The 27,889-nt window shown below is 35.9% G+C and overlaps 1 protein-coding gene across 2 annotated transcripts; it reads left to right on the forward strand.

Annotated features, from left to right (window-relative positions):
- The first annotated feature begins 18,463 nt into the window (after window positions 1-18,463).
- SIKE1 (suppressor of IKBKE 1) lies at window positions 18,464-27,051 on the forward strand. 2 transcript variants are annotated; one of them, XM_034414242.2, is made up of 6 exons: window positions 18,464-18,903; window positions 19,011-19,172; window positions 19,290-19,395; window positions 20,061-20,203; window positions 21,649-21,762; window positions 25,015-27,051. In XM_034414242.2, the coding sequence occupies exons 1-6, from the start codon at window positions 18,898-18,900 to the stop codon at window positions 25,129-25,131; spliced, it is 648 nt and encodes a 215-aa protein (XP_034270133.1). In that variant the 5' UTR covers window positions 18,464-18,897; the 3' UTR covers window positions 25,132-27,051. The 2 variants fall into 2 exon arrangements, with proteins under 2 accessions (XP_034270133.1, XP_034270135.1); XM_034414244.3 differs by having other exon boundaries at window positions 18,496-18,691.
- Window positions 27,052-27,889: the final 838 nt, after the last annotated feature.

Raw genomic sequence — 27,889 nt, forward strand, 5'->3', positions numbered from 1 at the left:
CTCTAGGCTAAGAGGAAAGTGCTTTCTTTTCAACTTCTAAATAGAGACCTAACCATTTCTTCTTCTCCATTATGAATGTTCATAATACATGCATTTATTTCTGGGGATCTTCTTTATTATCTTTTTGCTAGTAGCAGTGTTTATGAGAACAAGAGAAGTGGCCTTTTCAGTGGAGGTACCTAAACAATAAAATAGCTTCTTTTGCCTGTTTTAAAGAGCTTTCAAAGCTCTTTTATTCTAGCAATTGTTTTAAAGTTGAGTGTTTTATCATTTTTGTTTCAGTTTTTATTTTTTTATGTATATGATACTTTGAATTTATGTTAATGAAGTACAATGAAAGAGAAATATTTTAAGTTGTGGCACTGAATTTATTGCTCATTTTCACAGTGTAGCATGAAAATACATATATGGGGGAAAATAGCAGAATAGAAATCTAATGGGCTGAGATCTCAATTCAAAATAATTTAGTTAGTTCACCAATCAATCAATCTCTTTGCAAAAGGGAAATTTAAATTCCAGGCCACCTTATCTCAAAGATTTGATCTGAGGGCTCTTTCCTGCTCTCTGACCTTGGTTATTTACTTGCAGACATTTCATTACCCAAACTAGGTAACATCATCAGGGCTAATTTTGACTTATTTTTCAGAGATGTTCTTTCCTTACTTACCGTACTAAATGTTATTTTTCATTCCTTCTAGAAAAGATTCTGATGTCTGAACTCATCACGTGTTCATTGTAATGTGACTGCTTCTGAATTCTTTCGATAATAGGCAATAGAAAGATACTCTTAGATTTGGTATTTAAAGAGTTAATGAGAACTCTTTCAGTCCAGCTGGATCTTTTCTCTGCAGAACTGACCCTTCTTGCCTGATCTGGTAGTGGATTGTTTACAGCCACTTTGGTAATTAACCACTATCAGCCTCATTAATGAAACATAAACCACCTCTCCTGCTCATTTATAAAGCTCTTGTCAAACATTTAAACCCAGGGCAAAATCTCAGCAAAGTAGCAGCCTTTCCACAGCTACTGGAGACTGATTACTGGTGGTCGTTTTGTTGTTATTTTTCATTACAAATATTTCTTTCAAAAAAAATTAAATCATATCCTAATCTATTGGTCTTGGCTAACCCTCCAAGAATCCAGCTGTAATCTATCATTTAAAAGAGTAATTTGAGCAATCACATTGCTCCTTTTCCTCCCACTCCCCCCCCCCATGCAAAAGACTGATGTTTCAACTTGTAACTATAAATTATTTAACTATAAAAATAAGATGAGTCCAAAGCTCACATATACTTCCTTAAAAGACTTTCTCTTCACTTTCTTTGCATCTGGGATGAAGTTCAAACAGAGGTGCTAGGCTGTTTATTCTGCCCATTACTCACTCTAAAACTCCTCCTTGGGATTGGAAGACCACTGGGCTCCCCACCCAGAAAGTTATCAAAATGCAGCCCAGTTTATATCATCAAAGAGTCAGAACTGGATAACTTTAAACAACTAAAAAGAATATTAACAATAAATAACAATTAATTGGTAAAATGAATAGAAATGGGCCTATAAGAAAATCTCATTTACCATCTTAAAATATTTGAGAGAGGTTGCCAAATGGATGATGGTATAAATCTGTTCACTATTGCTTCATAGATTGGAATCCAAGATAACACTACAATTATATAGGTACCAAGAGCCTTGGTGGTGCAGCAGACTAAAGCACTGTTAAGTAATACCAGCTGCCTGCAATTACTGCAAGTTCAAATCTCACCAGGCTCAAGGTTGACTCAGCCTTCCATCCTTTCGAGATAGGTAAAATGAGGACCCGGTTTGTGGGGGCAATAAGCTGACTTTGTATAAAAAAGAACACCGCTTGGGGGGAGGGCAAAGCCCTACTAAGCAGGTATATACAAAAGTATGAAGGCTATTGCTTAACGCATTATAAGCCGCCGTGAACCTCTGGAAAAGGGCGGCATATAAATCGAACCAATAATATATATCTACCAAGGTAGGGATGAGGTAAGGGTAGGGATGGGGAATCAGAAGGAATCTAGTAGCATAGATTTCTAACCAACAAATTATAATAAATTATAAAATTTCATGGTGCGAAGAGTGGCTAGACTGATGTAGAACTTTAATTGTGACAATGCAGGTTACATACAAGACTGATTGCTTGTACTTTATTAATTAACAATGGTAATGTGTTTTTTTAAAGAACATTTTGTTTGTTCAGACTTTTTGAGATTGCCTGAAACGTTTTAATATGAGTTCAGCAATCTCTTGCTGAGTGATACTGTTAAAATTTTGTTTTTACAAAGATGGTAGTTTTGAAGTCTGCAAAACAATGCCTTGGGTGGTGACTGATAATGGTATGAAGTATATCACATTAGAGGGAAAGCATGTGAAGAAATCAGCTGGTGTAGGTGTGGGAACAAAGTAGATATCTACTCGGTCAAAACATCTAATTCTCATAGGATAATTGTTCTGTTGCTTCTTATTGCTAGTGAGACTCTGCTTCAGATTGGGTAGTTATATTCAAAAACATGAGCCCGCTATACTCACATACACAAAAAGTAAAGTGTCATTTTCCAGTACGGATAGTGGCTTATTGATAATGTATTTGAATGGTTTGTGTTGATGTAAGCTGTAGATTATAACTAGTGGTATTCTATTTTTGTGGTCAGTTTAATAAGTTCTCCCCAGTGGTGGGTTTCAACATTTTTTACTACCAGTTCTGTGGGTGTGGCTTAGTGGGCGTGGCATGGCTTGGTGGGCATGGCTTGGTGGGTGTGGCAGGGGAAGGTTACTGCAAAATCCCCATTTCCTCCCAATCAGCTGGGACTTGGGAGGCAGAGAATAGATGGGGGCGGGGCCAGTCAGAATTTTTACGACCGATTCTCCGAACTACTCAAAATTTCCACCACCGGTTCTCCAGAACTGGTTAGAACCTGCTGAAACCCACCTCTGGTTCTCCCTGAGAATTGATTTGATTCTATTCATTTGCTTATTGATCTTGTGTGGTGACTACTTCATTTTTCTGAATGCCTGATTTAATTATATCAGTTGAGCTTCTCTGTCAAGCGGGTTAGAACAAACGCAGTTGTAGGATGCAGATGATAGATTTGGTAGTTCATTCTAAGTGGAAACTGGAAGCATATGGAATCTAGGTATTCCCAGCTATCTATAATTTCCTTTATAACACGGCTTATTTATGGTGACATTAAGGAAGTGGACTTGTTGCACAGATAAGTTGAGGCTGAGATTCATTGTGGAGTAGAAACTCATGATGGAATTTGATAATAGATTCATGTTCATGTATCCAGATGATGAATATATCATTAATTTATCTCAAGCACAGGAGCTTCAGAAAGAGGGATTGATTAAACATAAGCAAGGATTTCCTAATGATATGTCTCTGATAATTGGTGGAGCATAGGTGGGGCAATAGATTATCCTATGTTAGAGATTCCTAAGAAGTGAATAGATGGCCACAGTAGGAATCTTATAGTTATCAGTTTCAATTATTAACAGATATATGGTATGAATTATGACCTTTTCAATCTTATAATTATAAAAATGAAAACATACATCACACATTTAAACCATTTTTTTTAAAAAGATGTTAGATTGTCCCATATATTTAAGGTACACTATAAGGTTTATTATAAAAGCAAATTGCTGTTCATATTAAATGAAAATTAAATTGCTGACTTATTAGTTAAATGCACCATTCAGACTATTTCAAAAACAGTATTTTGTTATTTATACAGTATATGCCTAGACTAAATTTCAGAGTGTTGGTCTTTTGAGAATTAGCAGTTTGACAAAAAGTGAAAGTATTATCATCCCAAGTCTGTACTTTATGGTAAATAGGTTTAGATAGTGAGATCCAACTTCACAATTGCTTCTTGGGTGGTTAAATTGTGAGGATTAGTATTGTCATGTAGCAAAATGCCCTTCCCATGCTACCAACCTCTACTTAATTGTTGTTTCAAATTTTGAGTGTTATAGTGTAAGTGAAACTTTGTGATGATATTCCATAGATTGATGAGTATGAGCCAATGTTTTGTTAGTTGTCACAATGCTGTGAAGAAATTCCTCACCTTCATTTTGATGGTATGAAAACAATGGCTGGCATGTTTCAAATGCTGTCATCATGCAAGGAATCCATTTTGCGCTAGCTTTCTGATATGAAATGTGAAATGCCAAGATTTACTAGAAGACCTCCAAGATCCCTTCCAATTCTATTATTCTGTTACATATTCTGTAGCTATGCAGATGAAGGCTGTAGGGGATAAAATTACAACTGCTATAAATAAAAGCATGTTTCTGCCCATTTTTTTATATGGAAGCAAAAGTTAGCATACCTATCAGGGTTAATTAGAATAAATTGAGGCCAATTGAATGTGGATTAAGTGCAAGAATGACTAGTACAAAAGGAACAATTTGAAGTGATTGTCCGTATAAAAGACATGAATTGATAAGGGGAAGACCAAATAATTTGTGGTCTTCCCCTTATCAACTATAAACTACAAAATAGTCCAAAAAAAAACTGGCAAGCTGGTTAAAGACTTAAAGTCAATGTATGAAGTAATATGCAGACATTGAGGAAGCAGAGATCGTTTATCAGGATAGGAAACTAAGGAGGGACATACCGTAATTACTTACAGACGGTTTTTCCCCTTTTAATTTATTTTTTCACCTCTTTTCTGTGTTTAGCCTTATGCTCCCTGAAAGGGAGTTGTGCAATGTAAGTGAATAAATGGCAAATATGCTGAGCCCAAACAAGCAAACCACATTATGGATGTGTGGTATGTGAACCCAGATAATTGAATTAAAGGACCAGTTCTCTGACATCAATGTAAAGTTGGTTCTTATGATCAGTTTGCTTTACTAAAATTCTTGACCCATTACAAGGTCATTTGGTCAATATTTAATAAATATGAGATAGAGAATGTGTGTTCTTTCTTATGTTATACAGTTCTCCTGTTATAGTGGACTATCAGGATACAACAGTGGTAAATAATTACAGTAAATTAAATTGGCTTAATCACTTGACTTTGGCTTGTTGGAATTGTGAATGTTTGTTCCAGTGCTGCAGCAAGTGTTGAAACACGTGATAATAAAATGTGGAAGGTACTGTTCACTTGAGCTAAAAATTAAAGAACCAGATTTTCCTAATCATTTGTGGGTGAATGTCTGCACTTCCTTAGAGTGCACAGCAGATAAAAATGTGCTCCATTGTAAACAGATGCAACATTGCTGATTCTAAAACTTTAAAACACTCAGAGTTGTATTCAATGCTGTCAGTCAGCCAGTAGAAAATATTCCCACCCATAAAACTATTCTGGAAGGATGGGGATCATCCGGGTGGATTGAGGAAGACTGGAGATGATGGGAAGTGAACAAGGGATACTTCTAAAATGGGAACAGAGAGGTTGGGGGTTTTTTTTCCTTTCCTTTCCTTTCCTTTTTTTTTTTTTTTTTTTTGGAATGGAGTTTGAGAGGATTCTTAGCTCTTACTGACTTTTTCCAAAAGTACTTGAAATTTTACCCAGTTTCATGCCTGTTTTCAGCAAAGGCTGTGTAGATCAATACTCACAATTTACTGTAAAATTATAATTTTGTCAGCATTTTATAAAAAAATAGATTAGAACAAAGCTGCCAGCAAGCTATGTTTATGGATTTCTAATTCCACTATTTATCAAAGATAAGGCATAAGCTTTTTTAAAATTCATCTTGGAGAACTTTGTTTGAACAGTGCAAGGGATATTAAATTCATAAACAATGCCATGCTAAAATGCTTGCCAGGTTTATGAAGAGTAATTAACTAATATGAAGATGAAACACTATTTCTGGAGAGGTTTTTTTAGACCCAGTTTTGTTCTCAGAATGGGCATAAACTTTATAATAGGTATAGTTAGAATTACTCAGGAATGGGAAGGACACACTTAGAAAACTACAGAAACACAGCAAATCTAACTAGACATTTTAGAGATGCCTTACTCTTTTTAGCAGAATGGCTGAATTTACACATTACAGTAAATTATGTATTTTTCAAATGAAAAATAACAGCAAAACACTTTTGGCTCTGTTGAACTCATGCAGTGTATCAGAAATATGTGATTAAATACATTATAATCTTTAAAAGTTAATTTTATATTTCTGAAGAATCCTATGTGATACAGTCATTTTGAAAATATATTTGTGTTGTTGAAGGGGTCTATCATAATCAGCAAAAGTTTTTGGGGAAGCAAAATTTTTGAAAAAAATTGTTGTCCAGTGTTTTGCTTTCTGAACATTTAGCACATATGATCCGCATATTTTTCAAAATTTTATTGACACAAGAACTAAGGAGAGAGAGAGAAGTCAGGTATATTTAAACCTTCAAATACAGACAAGCCAAAGTCTCTATGTTTAATATGGTATTATAACTGTGTTCTATTATGTTTCAGTGGATATTTGATCTTCTAGTGTAGACTGTCTTTGTAACTCATGAATCAATTTGAGGAGAAAAGACACTGAAATAATATTTATTTTAGCTATATACTATGATTTAACATCAATAAAAAAGACTCAAACCTGGTCTGCAATAATCTGCCAAAAATGTTTCTTGGCACTCAGATAAATTTTCTATTTTACTTTTTTAGATTCTTTTAATTTAAAAAACGAGAGGGTAGCATACTACAGAGGAAAATATTGGCTTTCCAATGTCTTTCTTATAGAGACTTCCAAAGCATTCTGAGAAAATAAAATAGGGGAGGGGTCAGAGATAAAAGTTTTGTTTGTATTCTGGTAGCTAGGTACTTGTGATTGGCCACATGGCAATCATTTCATTTGACTGATTTGAACATGCTCTCAAAAATCCAATGTGCCAGCTAAAGTGCGGCCGCGCGGGTGGTAATGGGAGCGACATGGCGCTCCCATGTAACACCTCTCCTGCGCGAGCTGCACTGGCTCCCGGTGGTCTTCCGGGTGCGCTTCAAGGTTTTGGTTACCACCTTTAAAGCGCTCCATGGCTTAGGGCCTGGTTATTTACGGGACCGCCTACTACCACCAATAGCCTCCCACCGGCCAGTACGCTCTCATAGAGAGGGACTCCTCCGGGTGCCGTCAGCCAAACAGTGTCGACTGGCGGCCCCTAGGGGGAGAGCCTTCTCTGTGGGGGCACCTACCATCTGGAATGAGCTCCCCCCGGAGATACGGAGGATCCCGGATCTGCGCTCCTTCCGCCGTGCTGTGAAGACCTTTTTATTCCATCAAGCGGGCTTGGCCTGATCTCTTCCCTTTTTAAAATATGTAAATTTTAATCTGTTTTTAAATTATTGGGGTATTTTAATTTGTCTGGGCCAAAAAGTTTAATTTGATTTTATCGGGTTTTTAAATTTTGTGTATTTATGTATTTTATTGTTGGCTGTTCACCGCCCTGAGTCCTTCGGGAGTAGGGCGGTATACAAATCAAATAAATAAATAAATAAATAAATAAAATAAATAAAGTAAAATGTTGAGACTGCCCAGGCTAAAACATATATACTGAATTGATACATTGAACCATGTTTTCATTTTCTAAAACTTGATTTTTTGACTACGACTCAGTTATCATGATTTACACAATGCACTAAATTTATACTAAATAAAAGAAGTTATTATTTATAGCCATGTGGGTGAGTCCAGTTACAATGGGCATACAAGAACGGAGAACCTCTTAGTTGAGTGGTCCATTGGAAAATTCCTTTAGCTGCTACAGGAAACCCTAAGAAATGATAGCTTCTAAACTTCTGAAGTTGCAAAGTTATCGTTTTTACTGTATCTTTAGATTCTACCTGTGCAAAAATAAAGAGTAGACAAACAGTGGGTGTACATACTGTGATTGTAATATTTAACTATTATGCAATGGCATTTTCAGGAAATGTAATACACTGTTTTTCTGTTTAAACTGTAAGCTGTTTAGGAAAAAGACTTTGTTCTTTTGTACCTCTAGATTTGAAAAGGAAATCTGAAACATCACTCAAAAGCTGCTATCTTAAGCATAATTTGGAAAGAAGGCAAGCACCATCAAATTGAATGAAACCACACATTCCAAAAACTATTCATTTTTATATGGGCATGCATGCCTGTTCTATCAATGCATGGTTGCCAGTATTTGTGTCACAATCAGAACAGGCTTACTGAACTTTGAGATCTATGTAAAAGCTTGAATAATGATTAAGCATCTAATACTTAAAGAAAATTATATCTTTCCTCTTACAATATTTATAAATCGGTAGAAGTACCATTAGTTAGAGATGCTAGATGTTGAACTCAAGAACATCTGAAAAGTCACCCTGCTCTAAATTAATTGGAAAAATTGATTTTTTAGAAACTTTTTAAAAATATTTACAGGTTGCACATTCTAGAGAATGGAAACTCATTTAGCTATGTATTTTACACCTTAATTTTTTTATTGCTGTCCTCGTCATGTTCTTGCATGCACTATTCACCAAGAGTGAATAGTCTGATGGATATCTATGTAGATATCTATATCTAATTTTAATTAAATGCCAATGTGATCCAATAAAATCAAATTTACTTTTAGTACTGGCCACACTATTTAGGACAATATGGCCCTTGCATTCTATTCAAAAGCAATGCAGAAGTAGGATCTGTAATTACAGTATAGTTCTGTATCTCTCTTTGTTGAAAGAATCACAAAATTGGAATGACAGAGCAATTTATAGTTCTATTTATTTGTAAATGTAATTGTAAATAAATGTAATTTATAAATAAAATGTTATTTATACATAAATGTATTTTTTTTTAACCTGACAGCAAAATAAATTTTTGACAACAAAATAATTCCAAGGAGAATTATCATAAACCCAGGGAGAATTTATTGTGTTTATAATATCACATTAAAGTCATTATATACACACTCTCTCTACCCAGACACACATATACATATAATAAAAATAACTTTTTGAAGTAGTATTCATCCTTTTTCAGTTTCTGAGTTTTGTTACCTTTACCACTGAATCTTAATAGAGTTTCATGTGAATCATACGGATATATACAGGGAGACTGACTAAACAAACAGTGCCAAGCACTGATGTTTATTTGGTTTAGTTCATTAACAACAATCAATACAGACATCGTTTTGAAATTAAGATCACCTTAATTAAACACATTGTAATAAGCACATTGTTAGTTTTATAATGAAGTAAAAGCAATTATATGAATTAACATCTGAACCAGTGAGGCTGATGAGCCCTAGTCTGTCGCCTGCCATACAATTTCTATGTGTGATATAACAAACATAGAGGCAAGTTGTTTATTGTGTTTAGTTCATTACCAGGTTACATATTTTTCCCCAACATATAGTAGTTTTGCCCTTTTGGAGGAAGCATTGGTTAGTTTGTTCCTATCTATATTTTTCTTCTTGGGACAGCTTTGTGCTTTATTTGACAAAACACAGCCATGTGGCTAAAAGTTATTAAAAGCATTAAAGCATTAACCTCTCATAACCTCATTTTTCACTTTGTACACTTCCATAAGGATTTAATCGAACTGGATTTAAACAGAGAAAACTTGGAGAAGTCAACTTTCTACATTCCCTTTCGTTTACACAAGGCCAGTATGATAAGCAGAAGACCGAAGAAAGCAGTATGCATAAAATACTTATTTTTTTCTTCATAGTAACTTATTTAAATTGGCTCATGGACATGGGTTATGTTATATGGGCAAACTTCTGGAAGTTTTTTACTATGATTTCTATATACAAAGATTTCTTCAAAAGTGCCAGGAAATATATGGATGTATGTATGGAAAGTATTACGTCTGAAGAATTAAAAGAATATACATCAATCTCACAACATATTTTTAAAGTTGAATCTTACACTGCTTAGTAAACACATGTCATTGAAGGAGTCTATATGTCTTTTTCCAGATGCAGCTTTTTATTTTGTATAAATAAACCATCCTTGTCTACTTTTTTCAATTGTAATATAATATATGGCTACAACTGAAACATCAAAATACAAACAACTACAACTGATTCTTCCCCATAATGATGCCATGGTATTTTGAAAATATTTCCCCTCTCAAACTATTTGCTTGTTGGAAGCTGCAACCTCTTTAATAGCCCATAATAATTGCTTGACAATAGCAACAGGGACTGCTAAGGTGTCACATGACATCACACTTTACAATGATATCACTTAGTGACAGAAATTCTGGTTCCAACTGACACAACCCACAATAGAAAAATGGTTGCTGAAAATGATGGCTCAACTGACTGCCTTGATTAGAGAAGAGACAGCATGTACATCTATGGCTGACTGGAAACCCCTCACAAACTTTTTGCATGAAACAGAAAACATGCACTTATGACTTGTGCTTTTGAGGATTAGAAGAAAAAATGGGTAATAGAAAAAATGAGGTTTTTTTGTAAACCTACAGTAAGGGATCATTTGGTAATCATATTTGCTGCAAAGGAAATTGGAAGCTTCTTTCTATTTCTTTTCATTTCTGTACTTTCTTCTTTTTGTTTTGCTTATTCTTTGGTTTGTGTTAGTTTTTATGATACACACACACACACACACACACACGTATGTATATGTCTATATTTGCCAATTAACTGATGCCAATTAACTGAAAACTACCTGTATTTTATTAGGTTCACATACTTTGCTAAGCCAAATGGATTTGGTGCTGATTTACATTGTTGTGCAAATAATCTGACTGTAGCTTCTTCAATGATTTGTTTTAATAACGCATGTTTTACCCAATCTTAGAATAGACCAATTGAAATCAGTGGGACTTGGGGACTTAAGTTAGTCATGAATAATTTAATTTCTAATTGATTCACTTAGGTGAGATGGCAGATGTAGAAATGAGATGAATAAATAAATAAATTTCCATATTATTTTTAAGGATGGTATGCTATCAAATTCTACAAAATTTTGTTAAGAATCAGCTTGAAGGACACCACCGTAGCCTGAAGCTGCAGCAATTTTTTGATTCAAGGTTTAGTTATAGTATTTTAAAAGTCAAATAGTTTTGAGTAATTACAAATAAAGAAAAAAGCATTCGGTGAACAAAGTTGGATTAAGCTTCAAGGACATCAAATCAGTAACAGTATCTTCTCTTAGCAAATAAGTAACAAAGTTTCCAGTCCCCGTTACAGAATGTCTGGAATGAATGTGTTTCAAATGAAATAGAAAGGTCTGCTAGGAAGAGGAACAAATAAGAATATTAGATAAGAAGACATATTGACAAATCTCAGCCTGGAATTCATTAAACACTATTTCAGATGGTATTTAAATAGATAACCAGGGCCTATCAGGTCAAGGAGAGGAGTCGACATGCCATGCAAATACACCAGTCCAGCTATTTACAGTACCTATCATAAGAACAGTGAATCAGGTACAATTCAACTAATGTTGAGAGTTAGGAAAGCTGTTTTAAACTATGTTTATTTATTTATTTATTTATTCGATTTATATGCCGCCCTTTTCCAGAGACTCAGAGCGGCTTACAATGCGTTAAGCAATAGCCTTCATACTTTTTGTATATACCTGCTTAGTAGGGCTTTCAGGCCCCCCTAAGCGGTGTTCTTTTTTATACAAAGTCAGCTTATTGCCCCCACAAACCGGGTCCTCATTTTACCTACCTCGAAAGGATGGAAGGCTGAGTCAACCTTGAGCCTGGTGAGATCTGAACTTGCAGTAATTGCAGGCAGCTGGTGTTACTTAACAGTGCTTTAGTCTGCTGCGCCACCAAGGCTCTTATCCATGTACCATGGATTCCTTAGGGTTTTCCAAGAACTTGATAGGATTTTTTAAAGCAAAGTCTTTCACAAAAGTTCATCTGAATGAAGTCCATTTCTATCCCCACTGCTTCTCTATCAGGGGCTAAGTGGTTTTTATTAATAGGTTTCTGAGAAAGTTTGAAATCTGGCAAGTTAGAGCATGAACAGAAGGTGGTCAGTTTTCTAAGAGCACACACATGCTGTAATGCTTAGATCAGACAGGTAATCAGGCATTTGGAGATGTTTCTCTTGCTTCCATTGGCCACACTGACTGCTGCAGGTGGGAACTACTGTTCATCAAAAATTGCAGAACCAAAGATTCATAATGCTGGTTGAGTTAGTTGAGTCTTCAGTTGTACTGAAATGTCCATTCAGTTATGAAACTCACTGACAAAAGTCATACAACATACTAATCTACAATATGATTTGGGCTAAATACTCTGTGTAATCCCAGATAATTCTGTTTAGCCAGCAAAATATGGTTAAGTAAAACAACTAATATTAGAATTGCTAATTTATTACAAAAATGTAGAAGAGCATATCTAAAAACTTGAACTGTTTGAGATAATGCTTTTCTGGGAAGAAGACATACGATATTGCATTGTTAAATAAAATAAAAATTCAAATGGGCTAGTCCTTTAGCAGTGATAACTTCACACACTGAGCCAACAAATTAGCTAATCTCCTTTTATTCTAGCATGGTGTGAACCTAGCCATTAGTGTCATAAATTGGCTAGTTGTGTGAACCTAGTCATTAGTGTTCACAAGAACCGAGAAAACTGAGTTGAGTAAATCATGTTTAAGTTATAAAATAAGAACATAGACCAGGGGTCAGCAATCTGCGGCTCCGGAGCTGCATGTGGCTCTTTGGGCTGTCTTCTGTGGCTCTTTGTCAGGTGATCCCACCACTGGCTGGTCCCGCGCCTCGCCCTCCCCTTCCAGTCACTCCTTGCCTGGCCTGAGAAGGTAAGGCCGATGGTGGGGGATGGAGAAGCTGCTGGGACAGAGACAGAGAGATACAGAGAGAGGGGGAGAGAGAGATACAGAGAGAGGGGGGGGCAGGGAGGGAGGGAGGGAGGGAGATATGTCAAAAGGATTTTGTGGTTCCCGGTGTTTTTTAACAACTGGTTCTCTGTCCTAATGAGCTGCTGGGTAGGTGTGGCTGGGGGGGAAATGTGACTGGTGGAAGTGAGTGACATAGTGTTGGCCACGCCCACCCAGGTTTTGTGGCTCCCGGTGTTTTCTTTTCTGTGGGAAACGGGTCCAAATGGCTCTTTGAGTATTTAAGGTTGCAGACCCCTGACATAAACCAAGCATAGTTTATGTATTTTGCCTTTCGAGTAGAGATGGCTGTTTCAGTTTCCATCACATTCTTCAGTGATCGGTCTTCAATCCATGACATGCATTTGCATTTAAATACAGAACCAGGTCAAAAGTGTTCCTGCACAAAGTCACAGAAAACTCAGCAAATAAATTATGAGAAGAACAAGCTGTAATCAAAATTAGAAATATTTGTATTCATATTTTCAAGTTAAAGCAATGCTTTTATATTTAGTGGGGGGGGGAATGCTCCTCGGATTGTTTTCTGAGAAATATTTGATTGTTTAGTCTAATTTTTGTCCCCCGCAAGTTATTCAAAAAACCTGAACAATTGCACACAATCTTTCACCATCAAAGCAATGGAGAGATTTCAGGCCATCTTTTTTGAAAAATACTTGCCATATCAGCTCCTCAAATGCAACAGCAAATGAGAACATAGTGCAATGGGATCTGTTTATAAACCTTTGTTTACATAAATGTTTAATTTGCCAATTTTTTGTTTCTTGGCATCATAATGATTTAAAAACAGCATTCCTTACATCATCAAATTCCTTCCTTCCACGAACAGGCCACTCTAATATAAATTGTGGTGGGGAAATAAGACCCCATTAGAGAGGAGGTACATAGGACAATTTTGCAAATTGGGCAGATTCATTTAATTGCTTACCCTCCAGCTGCTAAAATCTCTCTGGTCTGCTTGGTTTTAATTTAGAATTATGTGCAAATAACCCAGCTATTGTACATTATAAACCATGGTTAATGGTTTAGTGTATTGTATAAGTCAATAACTGTTATCTTATTCAACAAACTATGATGAAACAAATCATATCTTAATGCAATGAGATTGCTCTGGTTAATGGCTGATTTAATAGATTTAGTATATGTCAATTTACTTAAGTGTAAGCCTCAGTGTTTAATAAAACTCTCAAATAAGTATGCAAAACAATAGCTGGATGATTGTGGTCTATAATCCTTGTACTTTAATTTTTAAGTAGATTTTACTCAGGTTCACACATGGTGCTGAATCATAATGAAACTTGTTTAATTTTTGGTCTGATGTGTACTGTGGTCTGTAAACTATTGTTTATGGTTTAGTATTCTGCACAAACTAAGCTAATTGTTTTTATTCTATAAACTATGGTTAAGTATATCATAATTTAATATATGATCCTAGTCTTTAGGCCACATGTTTTAAGAGAGAAGAGATGGAAAAGAAACAAGTAAAGTGGTTTACTTTAACACAGACAAATTGTTTAGCACCTTGTTAGAACAATTGCTATTATACAAACATTGAGACTAGCTTTAAGGCAGATATCTTCCCTTAAAATGATTCTTTGATTATATTTCCCAGTAGCAATATATATGCTTAGCATTTGTAGCACATTTAACTCAACTAAGACACCAAGACATTACACTAGACTACTTCTGTAGTATTTTTGCAGTCTTGTATACATTTATTCAGAAGAAACGTTTAGTTGATTTTACTCAACAAATTAATATACAAAGTTTTAATAATCTATGCACGGCACAGCTTTTAATGTTATAGAAGAAAAACAAATCAACACAGCGTCAGAAAGTACAAGGATACAATCATAAAGCTGGTAGCTCAAGGGTCAGGATATATTTTTTCTAATAATATATATTATATATATATATATATATATATATATAATATATATATATATATATTTTCTAATAATAAACAAAGTGTTGTGGTCTTCAACTCCACAAGGTGGAGGGGTGTGTGTGAACATTCCAGACCAGGGGTCAGCAACCTGTGGCTCCAGAGCTGCATGCGGTTCTTTGGGCCCTCTGCTGTGGCTCCCTGTCGGGTGATCACACCACTGGCTGGCCCCGCCCCTCACTCTCCCCTCCCAGTCACTCCTCGCCTGGCCTGAGAAGGTAAGGGCGATGGCGGGGGATGGAGACGCTGATGGGGCAGAGGCAGAGAGATACAGAGAGAGGGGGAAAGAGAGAGAGACATAGAAAGATACAGAGAGAGAGGTGGGGAGAGAGGGAGAGGGGGGAGGGAGGGAGAGAGAGATTTCAAAAGGGTTTTGTGGTTCCCAGTGTTTTTTAACAACCGGTTCTCTGCCCTAATGACCGGCTGGGTAGGCGTGGCTGGGGGGGGGTCATGTGACTGGTGGAACTGAGTGATGTCGAATTGGCCACGCCCACCCAGGTTTTGTGGCTCCCAGTGTTTTCTTTTCTGTGGGAAATGGGTCCAAATGGCTCTTTGAGTGTTTAAGGTTGCAGACCCCTGTTCCAGACCAAAGCACTCTAAAAACATTTTGCATTAGAGTGAGTGTGTGTGTGCTGTCAGTCTGTTTTTTTTATTCAATTTGACATACAGGACTTCTAATTGGCCAGCTACTAAAACAGACAAGGTTGGTAAAAAGCAAGGAACAAGTGGTTTTTAGACTAGCACCCAAACTGTGGGATTCTCCTTCCTTTTTTATTTGGTTTTAAAGAGCTATAACTTTTATTATTCTATCTAACTATACTATTACTCTGATACTTAGTTGACAGAAATTTTATTTTTTTGTTGCTATTTTAAACATATTTTAAACGTATGACCAAATGAACATATGGTCATTATGATTTATTGCTTAGAAAGGACATCAAAATTCAATTTCTGGATATTTTTAAAATTTCATTACCATCAATACCGTTTGGTTTTAATAAAAAATGAAATTAATTGATTTGGGTTTCTGGATCATTTTTTGAAAATGAATATTCTGGGCCATTATCCTGAAACATTTAATTATGAGGTAGGACTTAAAGTATTGACAAATAGATGGATGGATGGATGGATGGATGGATAGATAGATAGATAGGGGAGGGAGAGACACGGGAGTCACTAAACCTCACTCTCTAGGGAAAATGAATGTTCTCAAAATGAATATTATTCTCATATTAATTTATATCCTGAGAGTAATTCTTATTCAAATATCCAGAAAATATTTTCAGGTTCGATTCCAATAATATGTTTACAGAAAATGAAATTACCAATTAATAAGGGATAATTTAGTTTTCTGAATCTGGAGCAATATTATCAAGCTTACATATTATCAAGTATTAAATACTGGAAGCCAACAATTGGTGTTAATTTTCTGGTTTGGGTAACTCTGGGAGATACATATATAGCACCTTTGATTGAATGGATAATATTAGGATCTAAATAGAATAGAACTCGAGTATCTCTCCAAACAATATATCAGTTAAAAAGCTACTGAATGTAATGTCTAATAAAAATATATTTGGTCTTTCTTCCTATGCTAAATTGACTTTATTGGGAAATCCAATATTAAAAATTGGGGGAAATGATGTGAAGGAAAAATTGAATGAAAGCAGAGATATTGACTTTGGACCAATTGAAGAGGATGAAGATAATTTTTTCACGCCATGCTGAGATACAAATATGATCTATCAGTTGTAACTGGCAATATATATATACCTAAAACATTTGTTATTTTTGTTTGTATCGGCAGCATTTTCAGGTTTTGAGACACCTGAGATATTACAATAATAGTTAAATCTTTTAAAACTAAAAAACCTATTAGTTTTAATAATAGTTATTATAAATAAATCAGTTTGATATGCAAAAATTAAAAAATGAGTGGAATATATGATTAGAAGTTCCTATATTGCTTGGTCAATTGGAGAATGTCTTAATTTCCATAGCAAAAGTATCAATGTACCTTAAACTACAACTTACACAACAAAAAATAAAAATTGGAATTTATTGGACTCCAATAAACCTACATAAAAAAGTATTGTCTGGGACGGTATTTTGTTTGAGATATATGAATGACAACACTTCTTTTAAAAACACATTCTTATACTTAAGTTTTGGGAGAAAGTACTGGACTATATAATTGTGACTCTTGTGACAAGAATTAAAATTCCCAGAGAATTTATGAATTATGTACCTAGTTCATGGAATGTGGCAACTAGATAGCATCAATGCATTCTGTGTGCCCTATGACTAAAATTTGTTACTGCAATATTGGAAAGATATGGCCTCATTTGCTCAAAATATTTGCATTACTTTATATTTTGCTTTTTCTGCTGTATTTTTTCACTAATTTTAAGCTAATTAATTTTAAATATGTATTTTATTATGTATGTCTTTTATGTATGTTTTGTCTATTTTAAAAAGCACTACTTTAAAAAAAAGCATTGATATTAGCTATGCAAGACTTCTGAGGTCTGCATAGAAGAGGGGGGTTAAGGCTCACATGGCTTCTTTTTTGGGGTGGTGGCACTAAACTTTAGACTAGCATGTCAGTTGGGCGGCATTGATTGCCTTCCAAAAACAATTTGAACTGAGCTGTTCTGGATCGCATTTGGGCTGCAATTCCATTTTGGTGGGATTATCATGGGTTTTGTTATTCAATGTTATTCTTTTTAATAGCTTTCAGGCGTTTTATTTATGCATTTATTGCATCTCATGTATTGTGTATTTTATCTTGTAAGCTACTGATAATCATTTGGGATAGCGGTGGTTCATAAATGCGGTTAACAAAGTTATCTGAAATGAGATTCAATTTAATATTTTGCTCATTACATACTTGGGGTAAAGAAGATGGGTAAAATCCCAAAGAATATTGCAGACAAATTTGTCATATAAATCTAAAGCTTCTCAAGCACAACTATATTTCTGTGTCTATTTACCTGGAAGTAAAAAAAACAACAACCAAAAAACATTGAAATCCACTTCTTCAGTGCTCATATGTGCCAAGCGTACTCTGCGAGAACATTTGGGTTTAGTCAGGGAACAAGGCAGCTGTTTTAACCAGAGGTAAAGAATGATTTTAACTCTGCTCTTGATGAGGCTGCCAAGTACACTTTTTACCTACTTCTACTGGGGTTCAAGTGCTTGTCCGCTTTAGAGATCCGTTTAGAGCAGGGGTGGGCAACTGTGGCCCTTTTACAACCTGTGGACTTCAACTCCCAGAATTCCTGCCACAGTTGCCCACCCGTTTTAGAGAGGTCTCCAACCTTGGCCACTGTAAGCCTGGAGGACTTCAACTCCCAGAATCTCCCACCCAGCTTTGCTTTGCTGGCTGGGGGATTCTGGGAGTTGAAGTCCGCCAGGCTTACACTGGCCAAGATTGGAGACCTCTGGTTTAGAGTGGCTGCTACTTTGTGGGCTTTCCAATGACTTTGGATATGTTGCCTTGCTGTCCAGACAACACTAACCTCCCGCCTCACTAACCATCGCCACTAATAAACGCAAAGTACGCCAGATGAACCCCCACCCTGCGCTGTGTACATCGCCCCTCTCCTCCCCTCCTTCCCTTCACCCACTTCACTGGGGAGCGGAAGTGCCTCTGGAGAAGCGTGACGTCCTTCGTTTCCGAAGCCGAACGTTACACCGGAAGCGATGACGGTTCAGCGACTCGGAGCCCGTGACCTCTGCGCCCCCTAGCGGTTCTCTTACCCACTCCTGGTTCCTTCAGCTAAGATCCACTATTGCGTGGCCAAGCGCGGCCGCCACACAGGTGTGTGTGTGTGTGTGTGCGCGTGCGCGCGCGCGGAAGAGCCAGGACATCGCGGGGAAGGGGGTGTAACGCGGTTCCTGGGGATTTCCAGGTGAGCGGTGGGGAATATCCCTTTCCTTCGTCTCTCCCCCTCCGGTCTTAGAGTGGTACAGACCAAAGATTAGACAGTGCCGTTTTCCTGAGTTGTTACTAATAGCTGAACCTAAAGCCTTGAATTGGGGTTACGGCGGCGCGATCTTCCCACTTTCTTATTCCGGCTTGTTCTACAACCTGAGGCGAGCCTAGATCTCTTAGCAAATGCTGGTAAGGTATTTGGTTCATTTCTCTATCCTCCCCTCACCAAATTGTTACATCCTGTCAGCTTGGAGTCTTGGTCTCTCTCTCTCTCTCTCTCTCTCCTGTCTTCTCAGAAAATGGCCTGCACAATAGAAAAGATCTTGACAGATGCAAAGACATTGCTGGAAAGGCTGAAAGATCACGATAACGCTGCCGAGTCTCTCATTGATCAGTCCACTATGCTGCATAAGAAAGTAGTAGCCATGAAAGAAGCTGGCTCAACTCTTTCGCACAAGGTGAGTGCAAGATTTGTTAATGGCACAAATTGATTGGCATTGCAGGGTGAATGGATGTGTTGCAATGTACAAGTTCTCTGGCTCATAACAAAACGTTTTTTTCTTTTCTTTTACAAGTATCAAGAAGACGCAGCTGAATTAAAGGATCTCTCTAAATACAAACCTCACATTCTCTTATCTCAGGAAAACACCCAGATCAGAGATCTGCAACAGGAAAATAGAGGTGAGCCTTGTCCTAATGAAGTAGTTGTGAGTTAGAATGATTTTTATAGAAATAATGATTTAATTGAGGGCTTTACTTCGGAGCTTAATTTAAAATATCTTAGGAATGTTCTGAGGCTGGAAGTATGTGAGATCTGGCATAAATAATTTTGATAAAATGGGTATAATTTGAACTATTTGAAATAATGGGTTTATTTTCTTATTCATGCAACAAACCATGTGGAAAAAATATCAGCTTAAAATCATTTTATTATTGGTGTCGTCGTGGCATTATATGCTGGTTGTATAAGGATGCCAAGACAAAAAAACCCTCCCAAATTTTGTTCAAATTATATTCAATCTGCAATTTATCTGAAAAATAGATTGTAACCTCACTGATTAACTGTTGTGTTATATAAATAGATGACAGATAGTCTGCCACACATTTAAATAACCATAAGCTTCAGTGAAAAACAGAAATTTTTCCCCAAATAAATGCATAGGATTAGATTATAAACCAAATTTGTTTGATTATAAAAATACTAATCCAGAGTGTGCATTGATCAAAGAACTCTAGTTTCTTTCCCTGGTCTGCTGTCAGGGAAAGAATTTGAAATGGAAGTATAACCAAACAAATAATAGGGACCAATGTGTATACTACCATGGAATTACACTTTTCCCCCCCAGAGCTATGGATCTCTTTGGAAGAACATCAAGATGCACTGGAGCTTATTATGAGCAAATACAGAAAACATATGTTGCAGCTCATGATGAAAAGAAAAGATGTGGATTCGCAATCCATTTTGCAAGTACATCAAACTCAGTCTGCGGTAAGAAATTACTATGTTCTCTCCAAAAAAAAAAAGAGATTTAGGAGACTTGCTCTGTTCCTATGGTGCCTGTTTTTGAGTCTCACTTTTTCCTCAAGAGTCTCTTCTCTGAAATATCTCAGAAGTGCCTTTTCTTTCTAGGAGAAAGCATTGCAGCTGAGCCATAAAGTAACTTAAAAGTTCTTATAAAGCAAATAACTGTAAATATCATAGATGGTTAAATTAATTATTTTTATGCCACAAAAAAAAACTACAAAATTTTATTACATTCTGCCTCAAAGTAGGTGGCTATAAACCTATGACTGTTCAGAAGGCATTCCATACACGATAGGTTGATTTTTTTTGGAATGAAAAACATGACCAGCAAAGTAGATATACAAGAGAGAGTGCCCATCTGCTGGATCCAAAGCCTTCCTGTTTTCCAGTTTGCTCCTAAACTGGTATGTAAAATAATAGTCATGGAGCTAATGAGAGCTAACAAGAATAGCTTGTATAATATAAATGTTCTTTATGTAGTCAATGCTGTGATTGTGTTAGTAATTGGAGCACCATGTCAGTAGCAGTACTATATCCTGAACCAAATGTCCTTGCTAAGGGGGTATAAATATCATGCATGCATTGCAAAAAAGTTGAAGGTTGATGTGGTATGTGCAATATGTGTAAGTTGTAATAAGGAAAAAATAGGTCTCCGAGCTCTTAAATGAAAACTGAGTATGTTGGTATTGGATGGCAGACTGGATGAAGACTACATTCTATAAGCATAGCACATAATAGAAATATTTCAGAGCAAAATAATATGTTTCTTACTAAATAATAATAGGGCCTGTGTTAAAGCTATTTTTCAGAAAATTAAAATATATCTTAACAGAATTACGGAATAACAGGATTACTTAAAAAGTATATGATGGCAATAGTTGGTTCCTATTTAACTGCTGCAGTTCCAAGACTTAAACCTGTCATGGTACTGTATATTTAAAAAAGTGAAATATACAGTAAATGTAGTACAGTAAATAAAGGCACAACTTAAAATTAGCCCTTTAGAGTTCAACAGAGTCATTCATTAAAAGTTTTCTTGATTTGGATGGGCATGTCTCATTACAGATACTTTTTCCAACCTTATATTAGACTGATTATCATTTAAATTATCCTGCTTGTCTGTGGCATTTATTTTACTTTCTCTAATAAATTACATCAATTTAAGGGTTTTTTTTATAATCTGAAAGATTTCAACAACTCACTCTAGTGAAAAGGTTTATTGAAGCCTAGTTACAATATCAGCTGTTCCCCCTTGTTGACAAACACAAATTTAAGTAAAGAAGACAATTCCTACAGCCGAGCACTATTTTTCTCTCTTCATTACAATAGTGTTTTTAATTTGCAGTAATGATGAATATCTGTTTTTACGTGCTTTTAATTGAGAATTTTGTTTTGTAATCTATCTGCAGGAGATTGAAAATCAGATTGACATAATCTGTGAAATGGGAGAGGTTATGAGAAAAGCAGTGAATGTTGACAGTGATCAGTATTATAAAATACAAGAAAAGCTAGCACAGTTAGAGGTAAGTGCTGAACCACTGTGAAGTGTGGGATTGTTGAAAAGGAAGATGTGATTTTTCAGCATCCAAATTTAAAGAAACATTGATTGTTCTCTATTAAGGGTTGTTACATGCACCAGACTGAAGTAGCTTTATAGTTGTACAGAATGAATAACAGAGTTGGAAGGGTTCTTGGAGATCTTCTAGTCCAACCCCCTCCTCAAGAAGGAAACTCTATACCCGTGATGGCGAACCTATGGCACGTGTGCCACAGGTGGCACGCGGAGCCATATTAGTGGGCACGCCAGCTCAGCTCTGGGGCGCATGCGCGCGCCGTCCAACTGATTTTTGGGCCTTCTGGGCCCACCAGAAGTAGGGAAACAGGCTGTTTCCTGCCTCTGGAGGGCCTGGGGGGGGGGAGGCCTGTTTTTCTTTCTTACCTGGCTCCAGATCCTCTCTATGCATCTGAGAAGGGCGAAAACAGCCTTTCCCACTCCCTTGGAGGCCCTACGGAGGCTGAAAGGGCCCATTTCCCGACTCCCGGTGGGACAGGAAGTGATGTTTTTTCCTATCCCCAGCCTCCAGAGACTCCTAGAGACTCTCCTAGAGACTCCTAGAGAGGCTCCTAGAGACTCCTAGAGAGGTTCTGGAGGCTGGGGACAGCAAAAAATGTCACTTCCTGTCCCACCGAGAGTCGGGAAATGGGCCCTTTCAGCCTCAGTAGGGCCTCCAAGGGAGTGGGAAAGGCTGTTTTCGCCCTTCCCAGATGCATAGAGAGGATCTGGAACCAGGTAAGAAAGAAAAACGGGCCTACCAGGCCATCATGTGCCAGGAGCGAGGGGTGGGTGGGGTTGCGTGGGCATGTGCGTGGGCATGTGCGCGCACGACCCTCCCCCACCCCCCCTCTCCTGGCACACGATGGCAAAAAGTTTAGCCATCACTGCTGTATACTATTTTAGATAAATGGTTGTCCAATGTCTTCTTAAAAACCTCCAGTGTCGGAGCACCCAAAACTTGTGGAGGCAAGTCATTCCACTGATTAATTGTTCTGTCAGAAAATTTCTCTTTAGTTCTAGGATGGTTTTCTCCTTGATTAGATTCCATCCATTACTTCTTGTCCTACCTTCAAGTTCTTTGGAGAGCTTTGAAATCAGAGTTTCACAAGCTGGAATCATGCAACAATTTAAATAATGACTTTTAACCAAGTTGTATTAAATAAATAATCCAGAAAGAAAAAAGAAGTAACTTTCCCCTTCATCCCAGCAGGTAAAAACAATTTTAATAGCTTATCACTGTCTCTAAATAAAACATAATCTCTCATCTCTTCATAGTTCATCTCCTAAATAAGTAGAAGAAATTGAAAATACTCTATCAATCAATCTTTGTCAATAAAAATCCAGTAAGGTCAACCAGATATAACTATTTTCTTCTTTTAACCCTGATCAAAGAAGACAAACTTATAAACTTACCTGTTTTTTAAAAATATTCTTTGACCCCTCCAAAAAGAATTCCAGAGGGAATTTGCTGCTCCTCTATGTTTCAAAGCAAAAATCCTTTAGAACTTTAATAGATTTTTCTTACACCCATAAGTAAAATTTATTGTTATTTCTTTTTTTAAAAATAATTTTCATTAAACATTTTTTCAAAAAACAAAAAAGACTCCTTAAACAATAGTTTCTTTCCAACAGTTTCACAACTGTTAAACATTTCTTACTTATCCATTTTTTCTCCCTTATTTCAATGTATCCTTTATACATACAAGTCTAATATTGATTTATTTACATATGTACATATAAATAACAGTGTACACAATTTCATTTCTATAAACTGCATTTTTTCTGTTTCCTCTTATTGTTACATTTCTACTCCTATATCTTCATTATTTGATCTTGCCTTGCCTTGTATCTCTCTCCTCTAGCCATTCGTACCATTTCTTCCACACTATATAATATTCTGTTTCCTCTTTTTCTTGTATCTCCTTTGTAAGTTTATCCATTTCTGCACATTCCAAAACTTTTCTAATCAAATTATCTTTGGTCGGTATGTTATTGTTTTTCCAATTCTGTGTGTATATTATTCTTGCTGCTGTGAATGAATAATTAAATATTGTATTTTTTTTTTCATACGATCCTGGGAGTATTCCTAATAAAAATGTTTCCGATTTCATCCCTATGTTGTTTGGTTATCTCTTCTAATTGTAATCTAATTTTACTCCAGTACTGTTTTGCTTTTGTTATTTCTTAAAAGTCCTTACAAATCTTAGCAGGGCTCTTTTGTATATACTGAAGAAAAAAATTATCCAAATCAGTTTCCTAATGTCTGTTCATCTCCTCTAGAGAATAAGTCTCCATCAGATACATTTGTATTACATTCAAATGCCCCTCCATTTTGGTCTCATAAACATCCACTACAGCTTGTTCTTGTTTTACAATTTCATTAGGACATGCTTCATCAATCTTATTAAGCATCTGATCCATTCTGTCCGAAAGTTTAACTGAAAGGTATTCAAAATTTTGCATTAAGGATTTCTGCTCCATTTTCTTTCTCCTCTGGCTCTGGGATCTAGCCTTCAAGTTTTCCTTGTCATAAAAAATATGCAAATCTTCATTTTCCTATGAGAATGTATCTTCTAAATAATTCAAAACTATTGTTTCAAATTCCTTTAGCCCCTTAATCCATTATTAATTTTCCGAAATCCATATACCAAGCCCATATAGAAAACTTTTAAAATTAAATTTATACAATTATCACCTGATGAAAAACCTCACCAGTCTGAAGAATCTTAATCTCTACAATATGCAAATAGTTTTTTAAAATCCAAAAAGGGGATTAAGATATAAGGCTCTCTCCAGCTTAGTGTCCATGATTGAGAAGTTGAGCTTGATGTAAATCCTGATTCTCAGCTACCCCATTCAGAAGCTGATGATAAAAAGTGACAGTTTTGGTGGCCTATTCATAAGGAGCAGCATCAACAATCCTTTGTTCCAGAAAGACTACATTGACTTGGATCCAGCATTCAACGGGTTACGATACAATTCCCCTCACAAAGCTGTCTTGCTAACTAACAAAAGCAAGCAATGTGTGTGTTCGCCATGGCGCTCATAGGAAGTGTTGGACATTTATCTGATGATAAATCTTTTAAAAAGCGGCATGGAAAGATGATAGGAGTGATATATGGGAAGTAATTATGGATATCCTCAAAATTACATTTTTATGGCACTGAATGAATATATTGTCTCTGTCACTAACAGATCACATATTATTTTTAATTTTCAGCTTGAAAATAAAGAGTTACGAAAATTATTATCAATCAGTAAAGAATCTGTTGAAGTGAGGCAAGAATTACTTGATGTTGCAACTCAAGCTACAAAACCTCAGTCCTGGAACAGTTGATCCTGGAAATTGGAAACTCTACTGCAGGAATGAGTATGCTTCCTCTCTGAGCTTTCCTTTAATTCCCATTTGTCTTCTCTTGGAAACCATTCCAAGCCTGTTACTATATTGTAAATTCTGTGCTTGGGGTGGGGATATTGTAATGTCTTCTTTGATTAAGATTTGTTTTGCTTAATCATGCAGAAGAGTGAAATAAATGTTTTCTTTAGGTTACCCATGATTTTAGAAATCTCAGTAGGATACAGCAAGGATCATCTTAACTTTTCTAGTGTGAGCAAATAACATTAAAGTCAAGTCTTTTAGCATGACTTAAATTGCATTGGAATTCAGTTCTTAAATATATTTAGGATGCAACTATTGTACAAAGCTTAGGCACTCCTACTATTAATGCTAGAATTTCTGCTTCTAGCATTGTTTTTGGTGCTGCTTTTATTGTATCATTTAAAAATATACTGTCATATTACCTATTTCTTAATATCAACAAAGTCACCCAGGGTCACCTTGTAGGGGAGTTAAAATTTAGCATAGAAATTTAATAAATGAAATAAATATCGAAAGTAACACACAATGCCAAAGTGTTCTTTGAATCCTCATGCCTATGACTATTTCACACAGGAGATGTCTCTGTGCGTTATAACCAAGTCTGGTATTTCTGCCTACCTAGAACGTTTAATGGGTATGATAATCCATTAGGGGGAATAACCTCATTAGTTCTTTTTCTGTCTTTGTTAATATCTACTTGATCAAGGAATCTGTCTCTAAATTTCTTATAGCCACATTAAGCCAATGTGCATGGATGTCAGGAGGAAGAGATACGTGAAAACAAGTCTGTTATATCCCATAAAGATTACTCTGTGTGTAGGCATTTGCACAAATATGTCATACATATTATTCCTGTAAAAGATAAGTTTACTGTTTTGCAAGCACCTGCCAATATTTTAAAAATTATTTTTCTTGAAAGATCGATGATTGAAGATAGATATGCCTAATATTTGTTAATATTGTTCTAAAGTATACAAATTAGAAATGTTTCTTTTAAAATTTCTTGGGTATCCATTCTCTGATGGTAAAACAGAATCTATGAAATGTATACGTATTGTGCACATTTATTTTTGCTGTCTTGGTTTAACTAAGTTTTAGGAATATAACTAAATAGTCCATTTATGTCATTTTGCGGTTTCCTTCTTGCCCCATATGTTTGGTGGAAAGGAGTGATAGGCTAATTGATCATCTGGGGGTATTTTCAGGTTTTCATATTGAAAATTTTATTTTAAAGGCTGAGCAGATTAAAAAAAAATTCTTAAAATGTGGCCCCTATTTGCATAATGCAATCAACTGAACAAACTCAGTATCTTTGCAATGTTATGCCTTAAATATATGCCTTTGGTGCCGTCTTCAGAATCAATAAGCTCTTGTAAATGAGCTGCAATTTGCCCAGTCTTTGTATAGGCTTTGGATTATTTTAATAACTATCCTGTAGGATGTAAATTTAATTACCTACAGAGGTGCTGTACTATTGTTTACCATCTTATCAGCCTATTCTATTCAGCAAATTAAAAATATTATCTTTACTTCATCTTATTAAATATGTATATCGGCTCATTTATTTCTTGAAATAAATGTTTTGAGGCAGTATTGTGTGCTAAGGCTTTTTTGTACAGAGAATTATTTATGGCAGAGGATGAGGAACTATTGGCCATTTAGATGTTGTTGTACAGCCCCAGCCATTATGGCTGGTAATAGGAATATTAAAACTGCAGTTTTTCAACATGAAAAGGGCCATACATTCTATCTTCTTTGATGTTTTTGGACATATTTTAAATTTGACTGATATTTTCTGGTCAAATTCTTGGACATTAGAGTTATATGCTGTATTCTCAGTTTGTAAATTAAGTTTAATAAAGAAATGCTGTAGCTTCACATTTCTGAAAATGATATGTTGACTGTGAATTGAAGACCGATAGAATATTCCTCAAATAATGTGATCAACTTGTAAATTCTAGTTTGCAAGTATAAAAGTATTCTAGATTCATGTACTATTTTAATCCTGCTTTATTTACCAAGCCAAAAACAAACAAGCCATATTATAATTTAGAGCAGAAAGATTATTCTTTCACATGGCCACTAATAAATTCATTGTTGCCTTATATTATGTATCAAATTATTTTCTTCACATCCTGAAGCAACCAGCTGCATCCTTCCTGCCACCCAAGAAGCAGGTTTGCCTACATTTTTATAAGCATGCACCTAAGCATTACTTTGCAGTAACTAGGCTACTCCTAGAATAAAACTGTATGTCATAAAGTAGAAAAATCAGTCAATGACACACATTGCAGTTGCCTATTTTACAATTGTCAAAATGGCTTGGACCCAAAATACAGCGTGTTTGGTTATGGACTCATGTTTATTTTCTGCTTTTCTTATGGTAACAGACCATACTGTATAGAAAGCCTATCCTAAAGATTAAGCAGAAGTAATGGCTTCTGAATTTGGGGAGATAATCTTACGAAACTTGCAGAAAGGGTGGCTCCTCGTTGCATGTTAAGTCTCTGGACACAGTTATAGGATTGATTTTTAGGATTGTTCTAGAGAAATAAAATTATAATGAATCTAGATAGGATGGAGGCAATAGGGATAAGAGAAGCCTGATGATAAAGAAGAAGAGGACAACCACTTCTGAATAGGTTTTGAAAGCAAATGGCTATAATGGGTGATTGTCTACTTATAAAATAATTACCATGGAGATACGGCCAATCAA

This window comes from Pantherophis guttatus, chromosome 3 (assembly GCF_059756535.1).
Source record: "Pantherophis guttatus breed Tessera chromosome 3, ASM5975653v1, whole genome shotgun sequence".
In the NCBI taxonomy this organism is placed as follows: Eukaryota; Metazoa; Chordata; class Lepidosauria; order Squamata; family Colubridae; genus Pantherophis; species Pantherophis guttatus.